The 21569-nt window shown below is 45.9% G+C and overlaps 1 protein-coding gene across 7 annotated transcripts in view; it reads left to right on the top strand.

Moving 5' to 3' along the window:
• The window catches only part of btbd11a (BTB (POZ) domain containing 11a), a 92204-nt gene extending 70635 nt beyond the window's left edge, over nt 1-21569 (top strand). For 5 of the 7 annotated variants that reach the window (XM_028955346.1, XM_028955345.1, XM_028955344.1 and 2 more), the window contains 15 exons: nt 3742-3949; nt 6505-6657; nt 9474-9639; nt 11613-11702; nt 12618-12719; nt 14022-14115; nt 15218-15353; nt 16111-16325; nt 16815-16993; nt 17823-17928; nt 18155-18257; nt 18356-18437; nt 18814-18882; nt 19181-19294; nt 19639-21569. In XM_028955346.1, the coding sequence (XP_028811179.1) occupies nt 3742-3949; nt 6505-6657; nt 9474-9639; nt 11613-11702; nt 12618-12719; nt 14022-14115; nt 15218-15353; nt 16111-16325; nt 16815-16993; nt 17823-17928; nt 18155-18257; nt 18356-18437; nt 18814-18882; nt 19181-19294; nt 19639-19860 (2039 nt within the window). In that variant the 3' untranslated portion in view covers nt 19861-21569. The remainder of the gene's footprint in view (nt 1-3741; nt 3950-6504; nt 6658-9473; nt 9640-11612; nt 11703-12617; nt 12720-14021; nt 14116-15217; nt 15354-16110; nt 16326-16814; nt 16994-17822; nt 17929-18154; nt 18258-18355; nt 18438-18813; nt 18883-19180; nt 19295-19638) is intronic. The other 2 variants (XM_028955347.1, XM_028955348.1) reach the window with 2 other exon arrangements.

The following is a 21569-nucleotide window of genomic DNA, read 5'->3' as shown; positions in this document are numbered from 1 at the left end:
TCCATTTTCTGGTGGCCGGGGTGAAAGGCTCTTTGTTCGGCGCTCAGCCCTCACTTACGGTTGGTGGACGAGGACGTCACTTCCCCTCCTTTTACAGCTGCCGGCTGCTGCGTCTCCGTCCGTCCCGAGTCCTCTCGTAACTGTACAGTGTCCCACGTTCACGGCGAGGTCAGAGGTCATCTCAGCATGATATGATATGAGAACACTGCTGTGAGAATGAGATACAGTGAAAATGGTGTAAATATGGAGGGAAACCATACTCTCGAATGTTATTCAGCGGCGGACGAGTCTTCATTAAAAGGTCATGCATGGCATGTGTTCACCCACTTTAAACGGGGTCAGAGTGATAAATAAGTGTAATACAGGCTGAATATGTGCCCCTTTCAAGCCTACAAATAGGCCCGTTCCTTAATTCATCTCCTCTGTCATTAACTCGGCTGCTATGTGCAAAATTCCCACAGTGGCCCAATTAGAGCAGGAATTTTCACTCTTGGACAGGATCGTCCTTACATCATGACGTTTGAGCCCAGCTGTGACCCTGGGAGTCACAGATGAACTTACTTGGAGATGAAATTGGGTCGCGGGGCTTTAACGGGGCGCCAGGAACACGTCAGCTCACTTTTGGGTCATATGGTTAATCGATTGGACCCGCATTAAAACGGTTCTAGTCGAAAACCGCAGAAAAGTTTCTACTCTCATGGAAATACTGGACGTGGGTGACTTTCTGAAGGCCAGGCTTTGTTGAGTCTGCAGCGCCGGATAAAACCCGCTCAATTTACGATTACAAGCGCGTGGCCATTGTGCTGCCTGTCTGTAATTAAAACACCCCGACGAGCGAGGGATGAAAATGTTGAGCTGCAGAGTGCAGAAATGCGAAGAACCCAGGCGAACATAAATAAATGATGCGACTGGCCAAGACCCATCATGCACTTCTCTGAAAACGGCTCCGGCGCCTCAGTCTCACCTTCATCAGGCATCTGCAGGCATCAGGGAAACAATTTGGGGGCATTTTCTGGCATTTATGCATTTATGAATTTACTTTTTTGTCATATTTGCAAGTTTCTGATCTTGCGCTAGATTGTCTCTGTTACACGTGTTTATGGGGGTGGTAGTAGCCTAGTGGGTAACACACTCGCCTATGAACCAGAAGACCCAGGTTCAAATCCCACTTACTACCATCGTGTCCCTGAGCAGGACACTTAACCCTGAGTGTCTCCAGGGGGGGACTGTCCTTGTAAATACTGACTGTAAGTCTGGATAAGGGCGTCTGATAAATGCTCTAAATGTACATTTAAATGTAAAATCTTGCCAGGTCTCATTAATCAGAAAGATTAGACAGGGACGGTTTTAACCTGAGACCCTGTGTTCTCATACGGGGACGTTACATTTTGGACGTCCTTTTACCGTAATATGTTATTCTTACTTAAAAGTGTCTAAATGGTATAATAATTTGCCCCGGTTCTCAGGAGGATAAGATCAGGCCTCTCACCTTGTTGTCTTCAAAAGCTTAAGTTTAAGCAAATATGAATAATTTGGGTATTTGAATAGATAAAATCAATAATTGCTCTGTACAAGCACCTAGATGAGAACGATGTGAAGGTGGGCACTGTTCTGTGGAACGGGGCTGTGATTGCTACCTGTACATCTCTGGATGATGAGCTTTCTCGTGGTTTAGAACCTGATTGATGGTTATTAGTCCGTCCAAACGTGCTGCTGCTGGCAGGCGATTAAAGGTGATTGATGGTCGGCCATCACTGTGAAATCAGCCTCCAGCCATTACAGTCTGCTTTATTTAGCTTAAGGCTGTATCTGCGTGCAGCGGTTATACGACGTGTGATAAGTTCTGCAGTGGGGGCCTAGCGGCTAAGGAAGCGGTTGCCGGTTCGAATCCCGCTGAGGTGCCACTGAGCAAAGCACCGTCCCCACACACTGCTCCCCGGGCACCTGTCATGGCTGCCCACTGCTCACTCAGGGTGACGGTTAAATGCAGAGGACACATTTCACTGTGTCACCGTGTGCTGTGCTGCTGTGTATCACAAGTGACAATCACTTCACTTACTTAACTTAGAACATCGGAAGGTTCTTCGCGAGATCTAAGCGGTTTAGTACGAGGTCCGGTTAATGAAGCGTGGCTGAGTAATGAGGCCTTAATAAACCTGCATTAATGTCTGTTCTGAATGGTCCAATCTTGCAGTGGCGTTAACGTCTGGTGTATTAATACGTCTCCCCCTGGACCACACGGTGCCAGGATCTTCTGAAGCTTCGCATTAAAATGCGACGCGCAGATCGCGTTTTGCTGCAAGCTGAGAGAGTCGTCCTATCAGGTCCTGATCTAATCGAATCAGACAGCAGAACTTCTCCGGTCCCTTGTGCGCCTCTTGACCTGGGGTCTCCTTTGAAGCCCTAGGGGAGGAACGCTTTGAAAAATCTGGCGACTGGAACTCCTGCCGACTGAACTTTCAAAGAAAACGTCCTCCTTTCTTCTTCCCCGTGGTTATTTGTTCGGCCTGATGGTGCTTTTTGATGGAAAGGTGAATTTTCTCCTGCAGCGGGATCAAGGGAAGGACGTGAGAGAGAACCTGGGAACGGCTGTAATTACACCTGCTGCAGAGCGCGGCCGGGGAACCGGGGAACCGGGGAACCGGGGTTCCTGTGATTAACGCCGCCGCGCCTCCAGCCAAAAGAACAATTAGCAAAGTAAAGGGTGCATCTGCCATGACGCTCGGCGGTGGTGGACCTCTCGCTCTTCTCGCCTGTTGTTCGGTAAGCGTGAAGGAGAAAGATCTACCTGCGGTGAATGTTTATGCAGTGGTGGCGATGAAAACTCGTGACGAGTGACAGCGGCGAGGGCGGTTTTGTCGCTGTCACGTCTGTTAAGCTCCGGTTGGGTGAACGTCTGGAGAGAAGGAAAAGTGGAGCTCGGATGAACCCCTGCTGGTTCTCCACCAGATCACGACCCCAACATCTGGGGACCTGCTGTAAGACACCAGTGTCCTTACCCCTGACCCCGCCGGCTGGTGTGCGTGTGTGACCTGCTGGTGGCATCATGTCTCTCAGGAGATGATGTGTTTGCTTTACCTGGTTCGAATCCCATGATCCGCCAAGGTGCCACTGAGCAGAGCACCGTCCCCACACACTGCTCCCCGGGCGCCTGTCATGGCTGCCCACTGTTCACCAAGGCTGATGGTTAAATACAGAGGACACGTTTCACCGTGTGAAGTGAAGTGATCGTCACGTGTGATACACAGCAGCACTGCACACGGTGCACACAGTGAAATTTGTCCTCTGCATTTAACCCATCACCCTGAGTGAGCAGTGGGCACCATGACAGGCGCCCGGGGAGCAGTGTGTGGGGACAGTGCTTTGCTCAGTGGCACCTTGGCGGACCGGGATTCGAACCGGCAACCTTCTGGTTACGGGGCCACTTCCTTAACCGCTAAAATCACCTTTCGTCCCTGGGTGGGCTTGAACCACGAACCTTTCAGTTAACAGCCGAACGCGCTAACCGATTACGCCACAGAGACCGTACAAACTCAAAGACTGCCCTGCTTGAGGACGTGTGCTGTGATGTGGTGTCACATGTGTCAATTTATCACTTTCACTTTTTTTGTCACAGATGTTTTTTATCACTATTTGCCAAGTTTCATCATCGTAGGAAATTTGGTTGTGGAGATTGTGGAAATTTACAGCTGTACTGTGGTATTGTGGTATTTTGGGTGACTTGTCCCTTGTCCTCCACAGGTGACCTGGTGTCACGGGCGATGCACCACCTGCAGCCGCTGCACATACAGAACCCCAGTAATGGCACCCCGGTGCACCAGAACCGGGCCGGCACCGTCCACTGGGAGCCGGAGGCGCTCTACACGCTCTGCTACTTCATGCACTGTCCACAGATGGAGTGGGAGAACCCCAACGTGGAGCCGTCCAAGATCACGCTGCACACGGAGAGGTACACGTCCAAAAATGAAATGGGGTGTCCTCTCTCACCCGTTCTGTCTCTGTTGTGGCTACGGTGTGTGAACAGAAGGGCGAATGGTGGGCGTGTCAACGTCTAAAACGTCCTCGTCAGTCCAGTCTCAGCAAGGGCCCCAGAGAGAGAGGAGGTCAAACATGCTTGAATGTCAGAAAAGTCCTCTCACGCTCAGATGACCAAGGGAAGATCAAGGAGGGACGGAAGCAGGGGAGATGGTACAATGGCCTGGCCCAACTTTAACACATTCGGGATCGAGGAGCTGAAGTGAGCATTTTCTGGAGCCCCGTGAGGAGATAACAACGTAGAATTTCAGCTGTTTACGATCCTCCGATCTGCCACAATCAATTATGTCATTCCTAAACCAGTAGGCTACTTCTGCTGGGAAAGAGCATGTTGCATTTTGGACCCGACCCCTCATCTGTCCAGAGATAAAGAGATAAAGGCATAAAGAATAGATGATTCAGTTTGGAGGTGATGCTGTATAACCAACATAAATGGACATTTCTGCATTGTGAATCCTATTTGATTCAAATCCTAGGATATGTTGGATTTTTAAAACAAAAATCCAACTCCATGTGCAGTGAATATGGCATTTTGAAAACAAATGAGCTTCTTCGTGGTTTTTTAGACGCTCTAGTACCGAGTACGTCTGTGTGGTTGTTCTTGCGGATCTTGTAATTCTGACCCGTCATCTACGTCCGTTCGCTCATTCCAGAGACTTGTAACTGGAGCTCAGAGGTATTAGTAGCTGTTATGAGAGGTGGGATCTGACTGAAGACCCAGCAGCATTTGTTCCTGGTCTATTCAGCCATTTGGTCGTCACCACAGACCAGGACGGTGCGTCTCCTTCAATAACCGAGAAACTGGCTGAGCTAGAAGATCCAATCCGAGCCACTTTATTTACTAAGCAGATGTAAAACAGGATGAAGCGCTGTACACTCATAAAGTAAAAGATATGAAGACAATATAAACAATAGTAATAAAAATGAAATACATTTCAAATATATTCATTTTAAATAAAAATTAAAAACAAACCAAAAAAATGCTTATAAAATCCTAGAAAAAACACTCCTGATTGTTCAATGATGAGTGAACGGCAGCGAGAATAGGTGGGTTTTAAAGATAGGAAGATGTTCAGACGCAGCTCAAACGTACCTCAAATGGAAGCTCCTCAGGTTCCTGCGTCTCTGTATGAAGCTCTAGTTCTTCACCCTGAACATGTAGGTTGTATTGCTGATTAAATGAAATTCCAGCAAGATCTCCTCACAGTCATCTGAGCATCCACGCGAAAAGACGTGGTGGCCTTCGTGTTGTTCTGCGATGGGAATTAAGAAGAACACGGCGACGGCCAGTTCCATTAGGAGACGCCCAGGTTGACGAGGAACTCCATTCGTCCCTGCTGGTCCACCTGTAGCACGACCCGCTTTCTGATCAGCCGCTCGCTTTTATTTTATTCCCTCCCATCTAGAGATCCGAATATTACACAAAAAGATTATTTGAACGATTTAAAAATGAATAAAAGTCATTATTATTGGATTGTGGTGTGTGAGAATTGTGTTCTGATGTCTGTATGCTAAAAAAAATTGTGTGGTTATGTTTTATTGTGTGTAGTTTACATATTTCTAAATCTTTTGTGGTGGAGCTGCAGCAAAGCGAGATTTATTGTGAAAGATGAAGTGATGGTTTTTCTCTCAAAAGCTCCCGTCACAATCAAGGCGTTTTGTGGCAGGAGTATCTGCATGTTTGATTTCATTGGTAAGAAATAGAAATATTGTGAAACAGAGATGGACGCTGAGCTGACTCCTCTTGGGGCAGCGGTGGCCTAGCCAGTAAGGAAACAGCCACGTAATCTGAAGGTTGTGGGTTCGAATCCCGATCCGCAGAGGTGCGACTGAGGTCCCCTTGATGAAGGTACCGTCCCCACACGCTGTCATGGTGCCCACTGCTCACCGAGGGTGATGGGTTAAATACAGAGGACACGTTTCACTGTGTCACCATGTGCTGTGCTGCAGTGTTTCACAATGACAATCACGTCACTTCAAATCAGGACAATCACTTCACTTTTAAAGACTTTCAATCACAGTGAAAAGTGTGGGTGGTAGTAGCCTAGCGGGTAACACACTCGCCTATGAACCAGAAGACCCGGGTTCAAATCCCGCTTACTACCATTGTGTCCCTGAGCAAGACACTTAACCCTAAGTTGCTCCAGGGGGACTGTCCCCTGTAACTACTGGTTGTAAGTCGCTCTGGATAAGGGCGTCTGATAAATGCCTTAAATGTAAATGTAAATGTAAGTGCCTGGCGAGCAGCGTGTGGGTCAGTGCTTTGATCAAGGGGACCTCAGTACCTTGGCGGTTTGACCACAGCCACCACTAAGCCACCACTAAGCCACCACTGAGCCCGGTTTGAACCTCCTGCCATCCTCCTACCATCCTAGTTAGTTCCTTGATAAGCAGCCACATCTTCGTTCTTCCTGGTTACTTCTGCACTGGTCCTGATGGCGCTGGGCTTCTCTTTGTCTCCCCCTGCAGGCCCTTCCTGGTGCTGCCGCCACTCATGGAGTGGATCCGGGTGGCTGTCGCCCACACCGAGCACCGGAGGAGCTTCTCGGTGGACAGTGATGACGTCCGGCAGGCGGCCAGACTGCTGCTGCCCGGGGTCGACTGTGAGCCACGGCAGCTGAAGTACGAAGATTCTCTTAATTCCAAGTGTTCACACACACACACACAGTTCATATATTATACTACACATTCACACTGATATGCATTATACACACACACACACAGTTCATATAATACTACACATTCACACTGATATGCATTATACACACACACACACAGTTCATATAATACTACACATTCACACTGATATGCATTATACACACACACACACACAGTTCATATAATACTACACATTCACACTGATATGCATTATACACACACACACACAGTTCATATAATACTACACATTCACACTGATATGCATTATACACACACACACACACACACACACAGTTCATATAATACTACACATTCACACTGATATGCATTATACACACACACACACACAGTTCATATAATACTACACATTCACACTGATATGCATTATACACACACACACACAGTTCATATAATACTACACATTCACACTGATATTCATTATACACACACACACACACAGTTCATATAATACTACACATTCACACTGATATGCATTATACACACACACACACACACACACACAGTTCATATAATACTACACATTCACACTGATATGCATTATACACACACACACACACACACACACAGTTCATATAATACTACACATTCACACTGATATGCATTATACACACACACACACACACAGTTCATATAATACTACACATTCACACTGATATGCATTATACACACACACACACAGTTCATATAATACTACACATTCACACTGATATGCATTATACACACACACACAGTTCATATAATACTACACATTCACACTGATATGCATTATACACACACACACACACACACACACAGTTCATATAATACTACACATTCACACTGATATGCATTATACACACACACACACACACACACAGTTCATATAATACTACACATTCACACTGATATGCATTATACACACACACACACAGTTCATATAATACTACACATTCACACTGATATGCATTATACACACACACACAGTTCATATAATACTACACATTCACACTGATATGCATTATATACACACACACACACACACACACACACAGTTCATATAATACTACACATTCACACTGATATGCATTATACACACACACACAGTTCATATAATACTACACATTCACACTGATATGCATTATACACACACACACACACACACACACACAGTTCATATAATACTACACATTCACACTGATATGCATTATACACACACACACACAGTTCATATAATACTACACATTCACACTGATATGCATTATACACACACACACACAGTTCATATAATACTACACATTCACACTGATATGCATTATACACACACACACTGTTCATATAATACTACACATTCACACTGATATGCATTATATACACACACACACAGTTCATATAATACTACACATTCACACTGATATGCATTATACACACACACACACAGTTCATATAATACTACACATTCACACTGATATGCATTATACACACACACACACAGTTCATATAATACTACACATTCACACTGATATGCATTATACACACACACACACACACACACACACACACAGTTCATATAATACTACACATTCACACTGATATACATTATACACACTAACATGGACACACACACACGCGCGTCCTCAATTGTTGACCGTGATACACAGTAAGAGGTGTAATTGGATATTTTCACTTTGGTAAAAAACGTGACGCCCACATGAAACACAATAAAGAAATGAGTCAGTTTTACTAACAGAGCAGAAGGCAGCCGGCAAACAACACTTACACGTGAAAAAGCATGAGAAAACACAAACAAACGCAGCACTGTACACACACACACATACACACACACACTCACCAGGCAGCCACCTGACAAACCGAACAGTGTCGTTCACACGCCACCGTGCAGGATGTCATCGTCCCCTCGGCTCAAATGTTCAACATCTCATCAGTCATTACACAATTATTCCTCCGTACGTACAATAAAAACCCGCAAAAAACTCATAAAGAGAAATGATGCGGTCCTCCATTCTCCATCATCACTTCATCCACATCCCTCTTTCCATAAATCCCTCTGCACAGAGCCCTCTGCACACTTCCTGTTTCATACCAACTTCAGAAAGAAGAATGTCCGGCTTTTTGAAAGGATTTATTCAGTAGAGCTGCTCTGGATTTGCTGCTGGGGGGTGTGGAACCATTATTCTGAGGGTTTTCCTCAATGTTAAGGATGCTTCTGTGATAGAACTGTTTCTTCCAAGTCTACATGACTCCTTCCTTGCATCTGGACAACAGATTGTGGACTTGTGCTGAATAAACGTCCCTGTCCCCAGAATTGGAAGGACCCTTATCAGAGGTGCTATTAGGTTGGGGTATGTGGGGCAGTGGTGGCCTAGCGGGTAAGGAAGTGGACTCTTAATCGAGGTCCCGTTGATCTTGGTCCCGTCCCCGCACGCTGCTCCCCGGGCGCCTGTCATGGTGCCCACTGCTCACCAAGGGTGACAGTTAAATACAGAGGACACGTTTCACCGTGTCACAGTGTGCTGCGCTGCAGTGTTTCACAATGACAATCACGTCACTTTCAGGATTCGATGGTGGGGCAGCCGTCGAGGATCCTTCCCTGACTTCATGTCCGGCTGTATTTACAGTAAAATAGATCAACTGCTTGTGATGTTCCATTTGGCGCTCCGAGACTGAAGGCCGTGTCCTCAGCTGTATTAAATCCAGCATTTTGGACCTCGGTGGTCTGAATGGAGACGAATGACGTCCTTCTCCTTCTCTCTCCCGCCCAGAGCTGACGACTGTTTCTGCGCCTCCAGGAAGCTGGACGCCGCCTCCACCGAGGCCAAGTTCCTGCAGGACCTGGGCTTCAGGATGCTCAACTGCGGCAGGACGGACCTGGTCAAGCAGGCGGTCAACCTGCTCGGGCCGGATGGTATCAACAGCATGAGTGAGCAGGTCTGAGACACACACACACACACACACACACACACACTAAATAAGTTGGACCAGATGGTTTCAGTTGCATGAGTAAACATAGAGAAGAAACGTGTGTGCAGAACTTGCATTTACGCACAAATATTCTCTCCATAAACATAACTCTACATATGCGCCTAACCGCTGAAAAATGCACCGATATCGCCACACGCATTAACAAGCAGGAATCAGTTCAAATAGAAACCAAGTCATGGAAAATTTACCTGTTTCATCACCGTTGGTGTCCACAATTTTGGGGGCGGGGCATAAATATCAGTTGACTGTTTAGCATGACTCCGCCCATAACACTTTATCGCTGTTAAAAACAAGGTCACATTCACATCAGGTTAGCTTATGCTTGTCATTAATACATATTGCTGACTTGCAAAAAATGAGAATTTCAACATATAGAATACTTAACATAACTGAATTGTTGATAATAAATTAGTTTATAATAAACTCCACAGTACAGTAAACTGTTAACTCCTTTACACAGGTTATGCACATTTTTCTGCTTCATTTTGTATGAAAAAACACCCTCTTCCCAGAATTCCCCAAAGTTTTTTGGGGAGCTGCAAATTTAGCCGAATGTCACATTTGCATCTGGTAATTTAGCAGAGATTTTGATGCAGCCTGGCATGCAGAGAGAGGTTGTGGTGTGTAAACCCTAAATTCTCGGGCGTGAAGAGCTCATTTCTCTTATAGTGCATGTACAATTTCATGTTAAAGGTCCTTTGTGGCCTTTTTGCACCGATCCCCAGAGATTAAGCCAAACTAGAACACTAGAACCAGGAGGCTGTAGCTCGTACCCACACCTAATTAAAGATTTTCCTTCCAAAGCTCTTTGTCGTCGCTGGTTTCGTTTTTTTTTTTTAAACTCCCGTCCGGATTCGAAGCGCTTCCTGAGAGTCAGCACAAACGAAGTCTCTTTTGTCACCGTTTCTTCGCCCCAAAGCTGAACGATCTGAATATTTATAGGCTGGTGAAGCAGCTGAAAAGCGCTCAGGGGTGTCTGAGCCCGAGCTAATGCTTGCGGAGAAGCTGAGATAAATTCCTCGTGACAAGCAGCAGACAAGGTGGCGGTGAGTGGCTGCATTATGCTGACTGGCAGGAATTAATGAAGGTGCGTTGCAGCCAGGGGTACGATGAGAAGGTCTATTGTTCCATCACAGCCAGGCCTTCTGGACCAATGCCGAGGGCATTTAAACGTCCCACCCCGACTCTGTAGTACAGCAGGGAGGCATTCTCATGAACATACCACCATGAACATACTCAGAACATCGCGCATGTATCACGTCTGAGCCAAAAAGTTTACATTGTGATGGAATCATTACATGTAAACAGAAATCAACAAAGTCATCATTTATTTACACAGAGGAAAGATTATTATTATTATTTTATTTTTTAATCATGCTCCACTGAGGGATATCTTGCAAACATCATGTGACATAAAAAGCTTAATAATGCGCATTATGTAATAATTTAATAATAATTATTATTATATAATAATATAAAATGCATTACGTTCGTGTTTATATACCTTTTCAGGAAAGATATGTTAAACAGACAGCTTAATGTGTTATATTTATGTAAAATATTTATTTATAGGTTCCATTTTATTGTAATAAATGTACAATATTGGCACAAATATAACACTTTTTTTCTTGAGAAATATCTAAAAAGTGATGTCATCTCACTGATTGGGTCATCGCAGTTAAAACAATACCAGTAGATGTAACCAACCTTGGAGATTCATTAAATTAGTCTTGTATTTACACCAATTTGGGTGTTAATTGGCCAGCAGTGCTAGGGGCGTGTCAGGAGGGCATGTTGTTTGACTAGTTCTGACCTGATCTTCCTGGAGTCACACCCAAGGTCACACAGCAGGTGCCCTGGACCCAGCGACCTGCTTTAGTGACACCTCGGTGCAACGGGTGGTGTGTGTGCGTCTGCAGGGCATGACCCCTCTCATGTATGCATGCGTGCGCGGTGACGAGGCCATGGTACAGATGCTGCTGGACGCCGGCGCCGACATCAACAGCGAGGTCAGTGGGCGGGCGGGTGTGGGCGTGGTTATGTGTAGGGTGTGCCATCTTTATGTCCTGATCCTCTGGTGCTCCCAGGGACGCTCAAATCCGGTTTTATGTACAAGAACACTTGCACTTTTGGCTTTTATGGGGTAAAAGTGCAACTGTAGCTCCAGATTTATGGAGATGCACCATCGGGTCCTGATCTATGAAGCATGAGCCACGTTAGACCCCAGAAACTCAGCAACCCTCTATCATATTTTACCAAGAATTTACATTTAATGAATTTTTAATAGTCTTTTAATAGTTTAATAGTGAAATGCTTCATGGATGTGACCCCAGAACTGTGGTCTCTGTATTAGATAGACTTGTCATGGCTGCAGAGAGGGGAACTCTGGGTAAGAGCACCAGATGAATGGAACGGGTATAAAGTATGGAATGTTGCGAATGCTGCACACTGATAACTGTGTTTTCTATAGTTCTGTTTTTATATAAGATCCGTATGGCGGATTAGGTGACGATCCCTTGTCACCCACTGCTTCCTGCCTGTGTGTGTATTGTCCCTCGTCTTGTCTGTCTGTCTGTGTGTTCCAGTGCTTCTTCACCCAGTCCTCAGGACCACCTTCTGGCAGCCAGGCTGGGTGGAGAACCGCTGCTGTGTATGGAACGCTGAGGGAGGGGTGGTCATGTGGAATGTGGAGTCGGGGGCCAATGGGTTTCTTTCTGTGAGCTGCTTCTCTGCGTGGTGGAGGTGGTGGTGTGAATATGTGGGAGGATTTTGACTTTTCAACCTTTTTTTTTCCCCCTCCGCTCACTCTTGGCTTCCTCCATTTTGCTTTCCTTTCTCTCTACTCCTCCCACAATGCTGAGATCACGAATGCCTCATTAATGGCTTAATATTTCTCTCCCTGAACTTCACCTATGACTTCCTAGGTGCCCAGCACAGTACACAAGCACCCCTCAGTTTACCCCGAAACCAGACAGGGGACTTCACTCACTTTCGCCGTGTTACACGGACACATCCCTGTCGTGCAGGTAGTGACGCTGTCTGACTTGATGCCTTCACCTTTTTACAATGTCCTTGATTATTATTATGGCCCAGCATAATAATAATGGCGTGTGTATAGAGTTGTGGCAGCCGGTGTGGCTGGACCGAATGCATTCAGTCCAGCCCTGTCTTTTATCATCAGTGTCGAATAACTGACAGCCGCGTCCTCAGTAATCAGAGACGCTCTTTCAGGACAGATTCAGACGGAATCACTTTATTAACTGGCTGCAGTACCGATCAGATGGTGAAACGTGAAACGTCTTACATTTACATTTACAGCATTTACCAGACGCCCTTATCCAGAGCGACTTACAATCAGTAGTTACAGGGACAGTCCCCCCCTGGAGACACTCAGGGTTAAGTGTCCCTCTCAGGGACACAATGGTAGTAAGTAGGATTTGAACCTGTGACTCCGTAGTCTTCTGGTTCATAGGCAAGTGTGTTACCCACTAGGCTACTACTAGCCCTAGTTTACCAGTAGTTTACCAGATGCTGGGTGGATGAAATAGGTGGGTGAAAAGCTCCAAAGACACCAATGTTCAGTCAACACCATACACATCTACTATCCCGAACAGCAGGCTGGGTAGTGACAGAAGACCGGCCTCCGAAACCAAATGCCAACCCATCAGCGACCTGAAATTTCCAATTTCAGCAGTTTGCCATTCAGTGGAGCAAATGAACATGACTGTGCTGCTGGATTATCACTATCTCCTCTTTTTTTTTTTGCACATTTATTATCCAGAACCCAGATCACGTGGTTTATGTGACCGTATTTAATGCCTCCTGCTGCAGTTTCACTTGTACTGGACTCACTTTGGATATTTTGGTTCCCCCAACAAGTCTAAGATAATCTCACATGGTTTAGTCAGGTCGCTTAACCACATTAGAACCCGTTTATCCCCCAGATTTCTTCTTGTCAGCACTTTGGTTATTGGGAATAATGAGGGAGACGCCATGTTTTTTTGTTTTGAATTTTTTCCATATAAAAGGCATATCTTTCATATCAGATTAAAGCTCAACCGTTATGCCTATGCGGGTCACTCATCCATTTCCCATCGTTGCATCCACCATTACTCATCCTCCACATCCTGGTCAGAGATGAGTTTGTGCTTGAGGCATGGCTGAACCGAGCAGGCGCCGGCGCCCTCACGATCTCGTACGACTGAAGTACGGAAGAATTCTGGGGAATGTCGCGATGTTCGGAGGGACAGTTAGGCCGTAGGCTGGGCTCTCACGCCCCGCTACCTCGGATTGTAAGGCATCTTCTGTTCACGTCCACCCCGCCTCAGCTGCTGCTGGACGCCCGTGCCAACGTGGAGGGGGCGCTGCAGGAGGGCGTGGAGAACTACGCCGAGACGCCGCTGCAGCTGGCGTCTGCTGCAGGTGAGGCCACGCCCTGGGACTCTAATCTCTCCGCAGGGTCTCATCAAGTCATTAAAAATGTTCCGTAATTAAAAACTGTTAAGTGAGTGTTCAGTAATGAATGTAGTTTTTAAAACGCTCTTTATATGCAGCTCGCCGCCAGCAGCGTTACCCACAGTAATTGTTTCGGGACAATCAATCCGTATCGTAATTTATTCAAATGACGGGAGCAGCAGTTACGGAATGTGAAGCAAATTTATTTCGATAATCTTCACATCAGGACCATTCAGAAGCTCACGTGAGCTTTTATCTGAACATTGACCAGGGTGTCCACATGGCCCATATCGGACAATTTGACCATTTCTGAGTCATAAAAGGCGCTAATGATTAGATGAGACATTCAGGATCTGAGCCAATCAGAAGCTGAGTCTCTTAGTGGAGGGCGGAGTCTGATAGATAGTCTGATAAAGTTTGTTGGCGAGTGCTTTCGGTGGCCCTGCTAGTTTTAATATAAAACGACTGTCAGTTCTACTTCCGTGAGCAATTGGCTATGATAAATTATGCAATTATTTTGTTTTATGTCAGTTGAAAATAAATGACTTCAAATATTGAGGATGAATATTGAGTATGTAATATTTTCCCGAGACCATGGTCTAAGTTACGCTTTAACACATCTGGTGCGTCACCTTCCACTTGATATGACAATTGACAGCCTGCATATGAAAAAAATGAAAAAGAGCAGCACTGCAGGTCTATTCTACTGGTGTAGACCAGCACTGCTAGACACGGCCAGACCCCAACACAGGTCCACTTGGCATTCAGTGTAGGGAGAGTAAAGTTTTGGCTGAAGTCCTCCTCAGGGAACCTCATTATTGGGTCGAGCCAAGTGCTGTTTAACTCGGCCGAGCTTCCGGGAAAAGCGATCGGTGCTAATGTTCCGCCAGGGATTTAGACCCGGTGCACAATAATTATATGGTGTCGGATTTGATCCTGGAACTTGAAAGGTTTGCTCAGCATTTTGTTCATACCTAGAAGGTCCTGGCTGGTGGTAGAACACAGATTCATTCTGAGATTCATTCAGCCTGCATCGCCTTCAGCTTTACTTACAAGGGATGTTCCACAGGGAACTTCGAGCTGGTCAGCCTGTTGTTGGAGAGAGGCGCTGACCCCCTGATCGGCACCATGCACCGCAACGGCATCACCTCCACCCCTCTGGGAGAAATGAACTCCTATAGCCTTGCTGCAGCACATGGGCACAGGTAAGACAAATGCACATATGAAGGTCTGCACACATCATGGGCACGTGTTGATTGCGGTTGATGTCTTTTTCATGCTTGAATCAGGAACAGAAATTAGAAAAATGAAATATGAAATGTTTTATCTACACACATTCAGAGTCCCCAGTGTGTAACCAGTGTGTGTTACTCGTCGCTACTCACATCACATGCTTCATCGCTGGCACCATCCTGATGCATCTCTGGCCAATAAAGTCTAATAGGCCTTCAGTTTCCATCAGCAGCCAGCGCCACATAAGCTACTTCAAAACTGGATGTGGGTTCATGCAGGTTCCAGACTGGTTTACCGTAGTTAGAAAGCCTTATAAACCTTGCTGGTGTCACCGATCTTACAATGTTTTTTTTTTTCCATTTATGCATTTTTTTTATGATGCATTTGTCATTTGCCAACATAAGAATTCGTCAGAATCCGTTTGGCATATTTTTTTAACAAGGTGCAGATGCATGATGCTCTACTAACTTTGTAAATTGAACGATTATCATAATTTTCATGGACTTCTTGTATTAGCTTTTGATAATGAGGGCCATTGATCAATGTTTTACATTAATGATAGATGGCGATTGGGAATATTTCATCACTGGTTGTGCGAGATGAGGAAAAAATGCAATTGCAGCTTTTCATGATTATCATGTTGTGTGTGGCTGTATTTAGCTGCATTGTTCACCAAGTTATCATTCTGGTTTCGGTTGGAGATGATGTTTGTCTTTTCTGCTCCTCCAGAAACGTTTTCCGGAAGCTTCTGTCGCAGGTGGAGAAGGAGAAGGGTGACGTCCTGTCGCTGGAGGAGATCCTGGCTGAAGGCTCAGAGCCCGGAGAGAAGCGGGAAGGGGGGACGCTGCGGACGGGGAAGGTCAAGCTGCGCGCCCTTCGAGAAGCCATGTACCACAGTGCCGAACACGGACACGTGGACATCACCATCGACATCCGGAGCCTGGGTAGGTGACACCACGATGTGGAACCCTGAACACATTCGGTTTGTCTTAAGTAGTGAATTATATTCAAAAATGTTTTTTCTGTTCTGGGCCCTGACACATAAAATTCATATGTTGTTATTTTGCCTTTATGAAATGCTACTTGCTGCAGTAAAACCCCAGAAAATAGGCATGAAAGTCCAGGTTCCCCCAGAATTCAAACCCAACAGCAACTGTTATATGTCAAAATGAGATAAAAATATCCTGAAGATGTTAAAGAGGGAGAATACTCAGAAAAGACAGACAAGTGCCACGGAAAAACCAGTACGAGGCCTTCAGACTTTATATTACATGTCATTTTAATACCTGAGTGCCACAAAGAATGTTCGTAAATGTCAAAAAGAGATGGAAAATCCGACTGAATTCTGAGAAAAGACTATATTTCTTTCACACTGGACACTAGTCACTAATCCTACATTGTGTGTGTGTGTGTGTGTGTCCGCCCTCTGACAGGTGTCCCCTGGACGCTGCACACCTGGCTGGAGACCCTGCGGACCTGCTTCCGGCAGAACCGCAGGCCGCTGCTGCAGGGCCTTCTGAAGGACTTCAGCTGCATCGAGGAGGACGAGTACACCGAGGAGCTCATCAGCCACGGCCTGCCGCTGCTGTTCGACATCCTCCGAACCTGCAAGGTCTGGTTCATTAAGACCTCGTAACCTTGAGCTGTTGCAGGACGGGCGGTGAAGGAGTCGTCCCCTCCTCTCCTATTTCTAGTAATAATTAGTATCTGTCAACGGGGTCAGTTCCGCATTCATCCGCTTCAGATCAGAAAGTGAAGTGACGGTCATGGTGAAACACTGCAGCACAGCACACGGTGACACGGTGAAACGTGTCCACTGTATTTAACCCTTGGTGAGCAGTGGGCACCATGACAGGCGCCCGGGGGGAAGTGTGTGGGGACGGGACCTCAGTGGCACCTTGGCGGATCGGGATTCGGACCTGCAACCTTCCTTAACCGCTGGGCCACCGCTGCCTTGGAAGATGAATAGCTGCCATCGGAAGGAGCCTCAGCAAATCTAGGGCTGAATAAATGATAATATGTTTCCTTATTCATCGTGTGAAAAGGGGAGGAGCCTGTAGGCATGATTGACAGCTCTCGCACACCCTACTTCTTCATTCGGGGAGGACGTCCAGTCTTCACGTGACCAGAGTTAAAGATGAGTCGGGTGATTCTTTTTTTTTAGCAGGGACCACAAGAGTGCTGTTTTCCATTTTGACATTTGACTGACATTTCATTGTCTACCTGGGCAAAAATGCCCTCTGGCCTACTTGGTGTCTGAAGGAAATGGGTTCAGCACTGAGAAGGTGATGTTTGTCCTCAGGGGTGACATTTTCCTCGCTGATCGGCGTGTGTCCAGGTTTTAATGACAACTCTAGATTCATTTTAGATTAATTCAGGGCACTTGAGCGTCCTGGGTTGAAAAGAATGCTGGACCTCAGCTCTGACCTCTCACCCCGCAGAATGAGGTGGTCAGCCAGCAGATGTCGGTCATCTTCACCAAGTGCTACGGGCCCTTCCCCATCCCCAAGCTCACCGAGGTCAAGAGGAAGCAGTCCTCACGTCTGGGTTGGTCTTTTACTCTTTATCTCCACACTTTTGAACAGTATGCAAAATAACCAAAAGGTATATGTTCATGTTCATGACGTACTTCCATAATTTAGCTCAGTTCATATTTAATATTCAATGTTAACAGACAGCATCATCATTTGAAAAATGATATAATTATTATTGAGGCTAATTTGTGTATAATGTGTACAAGACTTATTAAACGTGCAGAATATGTGTCTCTCAGACCCGCACTTCCTGAACAATAAAGAGATGTCTGACGTGACGTTCCTGGTGGAGGGGAAGCCATTCTACGCCCACAAAGTGCTGCTGTACACGGCGTCGGCGCGGTGAGCACCACTGCCGTCCCCACGCAGCAGCGACCTCTACTGGCTGGTCTCCGCCACTGCCGGCTACACTCACGGCCTCTCTTTCTCCTCCCGCTCAGATTCAAGTCCCTGCTCTCCAACCGGCCGCCCGCTGAGAACACCTGCATCGAGATCAGCCACGTGAAATACGCCATTTTCCAGGTACACACAGGGTGGACATGGCGGAAACATCCAGCACCCCAGATTCCAAGTCGTAACCACGTTTAAACCGCGTTGGTCATGACCCGCAGTGTTAATAATTACTATTTAATATGTTCAGGCAGATGGAGTCGAATGAAATATTGCCAATTTGATTGACGAGTTGCTCGATCGGAAGAGTTCTGTTGTAGACCTGTACGGTGAAGAATTCCCTCAACTGTTAACCTTCACCGGAAGGCGGCGCTGGTTAAAATTCTTGCCACGTTTTATGATTAATGATCACAGTCTGAGCTTTCCCGCTGGTTACGTGTCCCCCGGATGCCTGTGTGCATTATGCGTCTGATGTGTGTGTGTGTGTGTGTGTGTGTGTGTGCCGCAGCTGGTGATGCAGTATCTGTATTGTGGGGGCGCCGAGTCTCTCCACATCAGGAACACGGAGATAATGGAGGTGAGTTGCCATTCTCACACCCAGGGGACTCGTTTTCACTTCATGGTTCAAGAGAACAGAGTGAGGACCGGATGTCCCCATTAGGCCTTATTTGCATGTATTGAAATATGTGTGTTACCGTGGTCCTCACAAAGATGTGAATGCCTGTCAGTCACACCCTATTCCAACATGATGAATGTAATAAAGGGCGTGGCTGGGGGACAGCTTTGTGCATGCGTGTGTTATCAGCTTCAGTTTGAATTTCCTCCTCTTGGCCCCTGTTTAACGTGCCTTAATGCTCGTCTTTGCGGCGCCAAAGCTCCTGTCTGCTGCCAAGTTCTTCCAACTCGAGGCTCTCCAACGACACTGTGAGATCATCTGTTCCAAGAACATCACCACCGAGACGTGTGTGGACATTTACAAGCACGCCAAGGTCAGCCATAACATGAAACCTCCTCTGATGGTGTTAAATACTTACTGATACGTCTCATAAACTTAATATATGGTAAGCGTTCATATATCGAATATTCATTAAAGATTGAGCTAAATCATTTTTGATTTTACGTTGATTACAGAAATGTAGAATATTTTAAAATGTGCTTGAATTTTGCACTGAATACTTTCATCTGTTTCATCTGCTGTGGATTCAATTCTGAAATTTGATGTGACCCTTACTTATGACCCTGCAAATTGACCATTTTGGAGAAGATGTACTCCAGTGATAATGTAGTAATAAATTAATAATTTTCACTGACAGGAAGTCTGCTTTGTCCTCAGTTCCTTGCTGCTAATGAGCTAGCAGCCTTCATCGAGGGCTACTTCTTGAAGAACATGGTGGTCCTGATCGAGCTGGAGGCCTTTAAGCAGCTGCTGTTCGAGGTTCCGGCCGAGAGCCCGACCTCCAGCCCCACCTACGATGTCCTGCGTGACCTGGAGAAGACGCTGGCCACCCGCATCCACTCCATCCACCTGTCCTCGTCCAAAGGCTCCGTCGTGTGATGCAAGCTCCTCCCCCCAGCCACAGTAACTGTAGCATTACCCCTGAACAGGCTCCGCCCCCCCACCACAGCACAGTAGCATTCCAGGGTTCCTCGGACCACCGCCGTCATTCCTGAGGGCTGATGATCTTTCGCTTTATCTTTCTAAACCTGGACTACTTTTAAACAGCCGATTTGAACAGAACTCTGCTTCACTGGCTCCGCCCACTAACAGGAGTCCCGCCCCCCTTTTCATTTCTTAACGACTTCGGTGTGACGTCTGCCTGTCTGCTACTCAGAAACTATGTGTTGGGGAAGTAAAATGAGCAATACCCTCACCATCGCTTAACCCGAACGCAACGAGCCAAGACCAAATTTTTACTGTGACCAAATCCTCGGCATTTCAATTATATGGAGCCTGCAGACAAATGATTCATTAAGAGCTCGAAAATTTAGGGAAAATTAATTTCTCCCATTTAGTTTTCGACTTTTTTAGCAAGCCCCCCCTTACCAACATGTTGAGGTTTCCATGGTGACGGGAGGAGCTCTTACTGTAAATGGTGTTTTGTAGCACAGCGTTGCCCTACTGAAAATGGCCAAAACCTCCTTCACACCTTGAACTGGTTCTGTCACGAAGACAGAATCCCAGATGGGACGTGGACGCTTCGTTCCTCCTGGCCTGCCGCTTCCGATTGTTATGGCACCCAAGATTTGAACCTTGTTACAGAGCTGCATGCGATGCTCGCGCTTTCCCTTTCCTCCGTGTTTTCGTCTGTTTGTACGTTTCGTCTCCACGTCCAACTTTGCCTGGTCGGTTGGTAGAATTTTTTTAATAGTTATTGTTATATTTTATCTGTAGTACTGCCAGCATGAGTCTGTAACAGACAAACAGGACAAGGCAGATCCTTCAGTCCCACTGTCCTCCCATCCTGACGTTACGGTGTTTCTGCGAAATTCAACACGAGTTTCGTTCGAGTTGACAAGCTGGGCTGTGATGGATCGTAGTGTTTAGGGAAGAGGAAACGGGTTCGATATGCATCAGGTAGAAAACTGTGAAAAAAATGCCGTTTTGGTCACCATCATGAATTTATTTTCTTACGCTATATACCATATTTTAGACGTGTTTTGAGTTGTCGGAGATATGCATTCACAGATATAGATTCTATGGCTGCAACAAAGGCCGTAAAACAAATATGAACATGGGGCCAAAAAAATAGGGTTTTTACAGGAAAACAGGAAGTTGATGTCGACTGTAGAGGGTCTGGCTTAAATGATTCTTTTTTATTATTTTACCAAAGAGAAAATGTCCATGTAACGTGGCTGCAGGTTTCCATTAATAATAGTTTTATTTTGGAATATTTGATTTGACGTGTAGTACAATAAGTGTCTGCTGTTGTGTGCGTCGTTTCGAATGCCTGGACTGCCTGAACACCCCCCCCCCAACAGTCAAGGATCTCCTGTGAAGATCACTGCCTACCGGGTCCAGACACTAAAAAAGAATATATGCATGATGATCCGTAGTCCTTTGCTACCTTTGCTACTCTATTTTAAACAATGTACATTGTACAAAAAGGTAAAACATATAAATATAAATATATATATATATAAATTTACCAGATGTAAATATGAGATGTAGCGGAAATGAACGATGGAAATATGAATAGTCTGTTACACTTGTGCTGCAGTGACATGCATATGTGTAAAATAAACTGGTCACCATGTAAGTCATGA

Source organism: Denticeps clupeoides, chromosome 15 (assembly GCF_900700375.1).
Source record: "Denticeps clupeoides chromosome 15, fDenClu1.1, whole genome shotgun sequence".
NCBI lineage: Eukaryota > Metazoa > Chordata > Actinopteri > Clupeiformes > Denticipitidae > Denticeps > Denticeps clupeoides.
The sequence above is the reverse complement of the archived record's forward strand: the minus strand, read 5'-3'. Positions and strand labels throughout refer to the sequence as shown.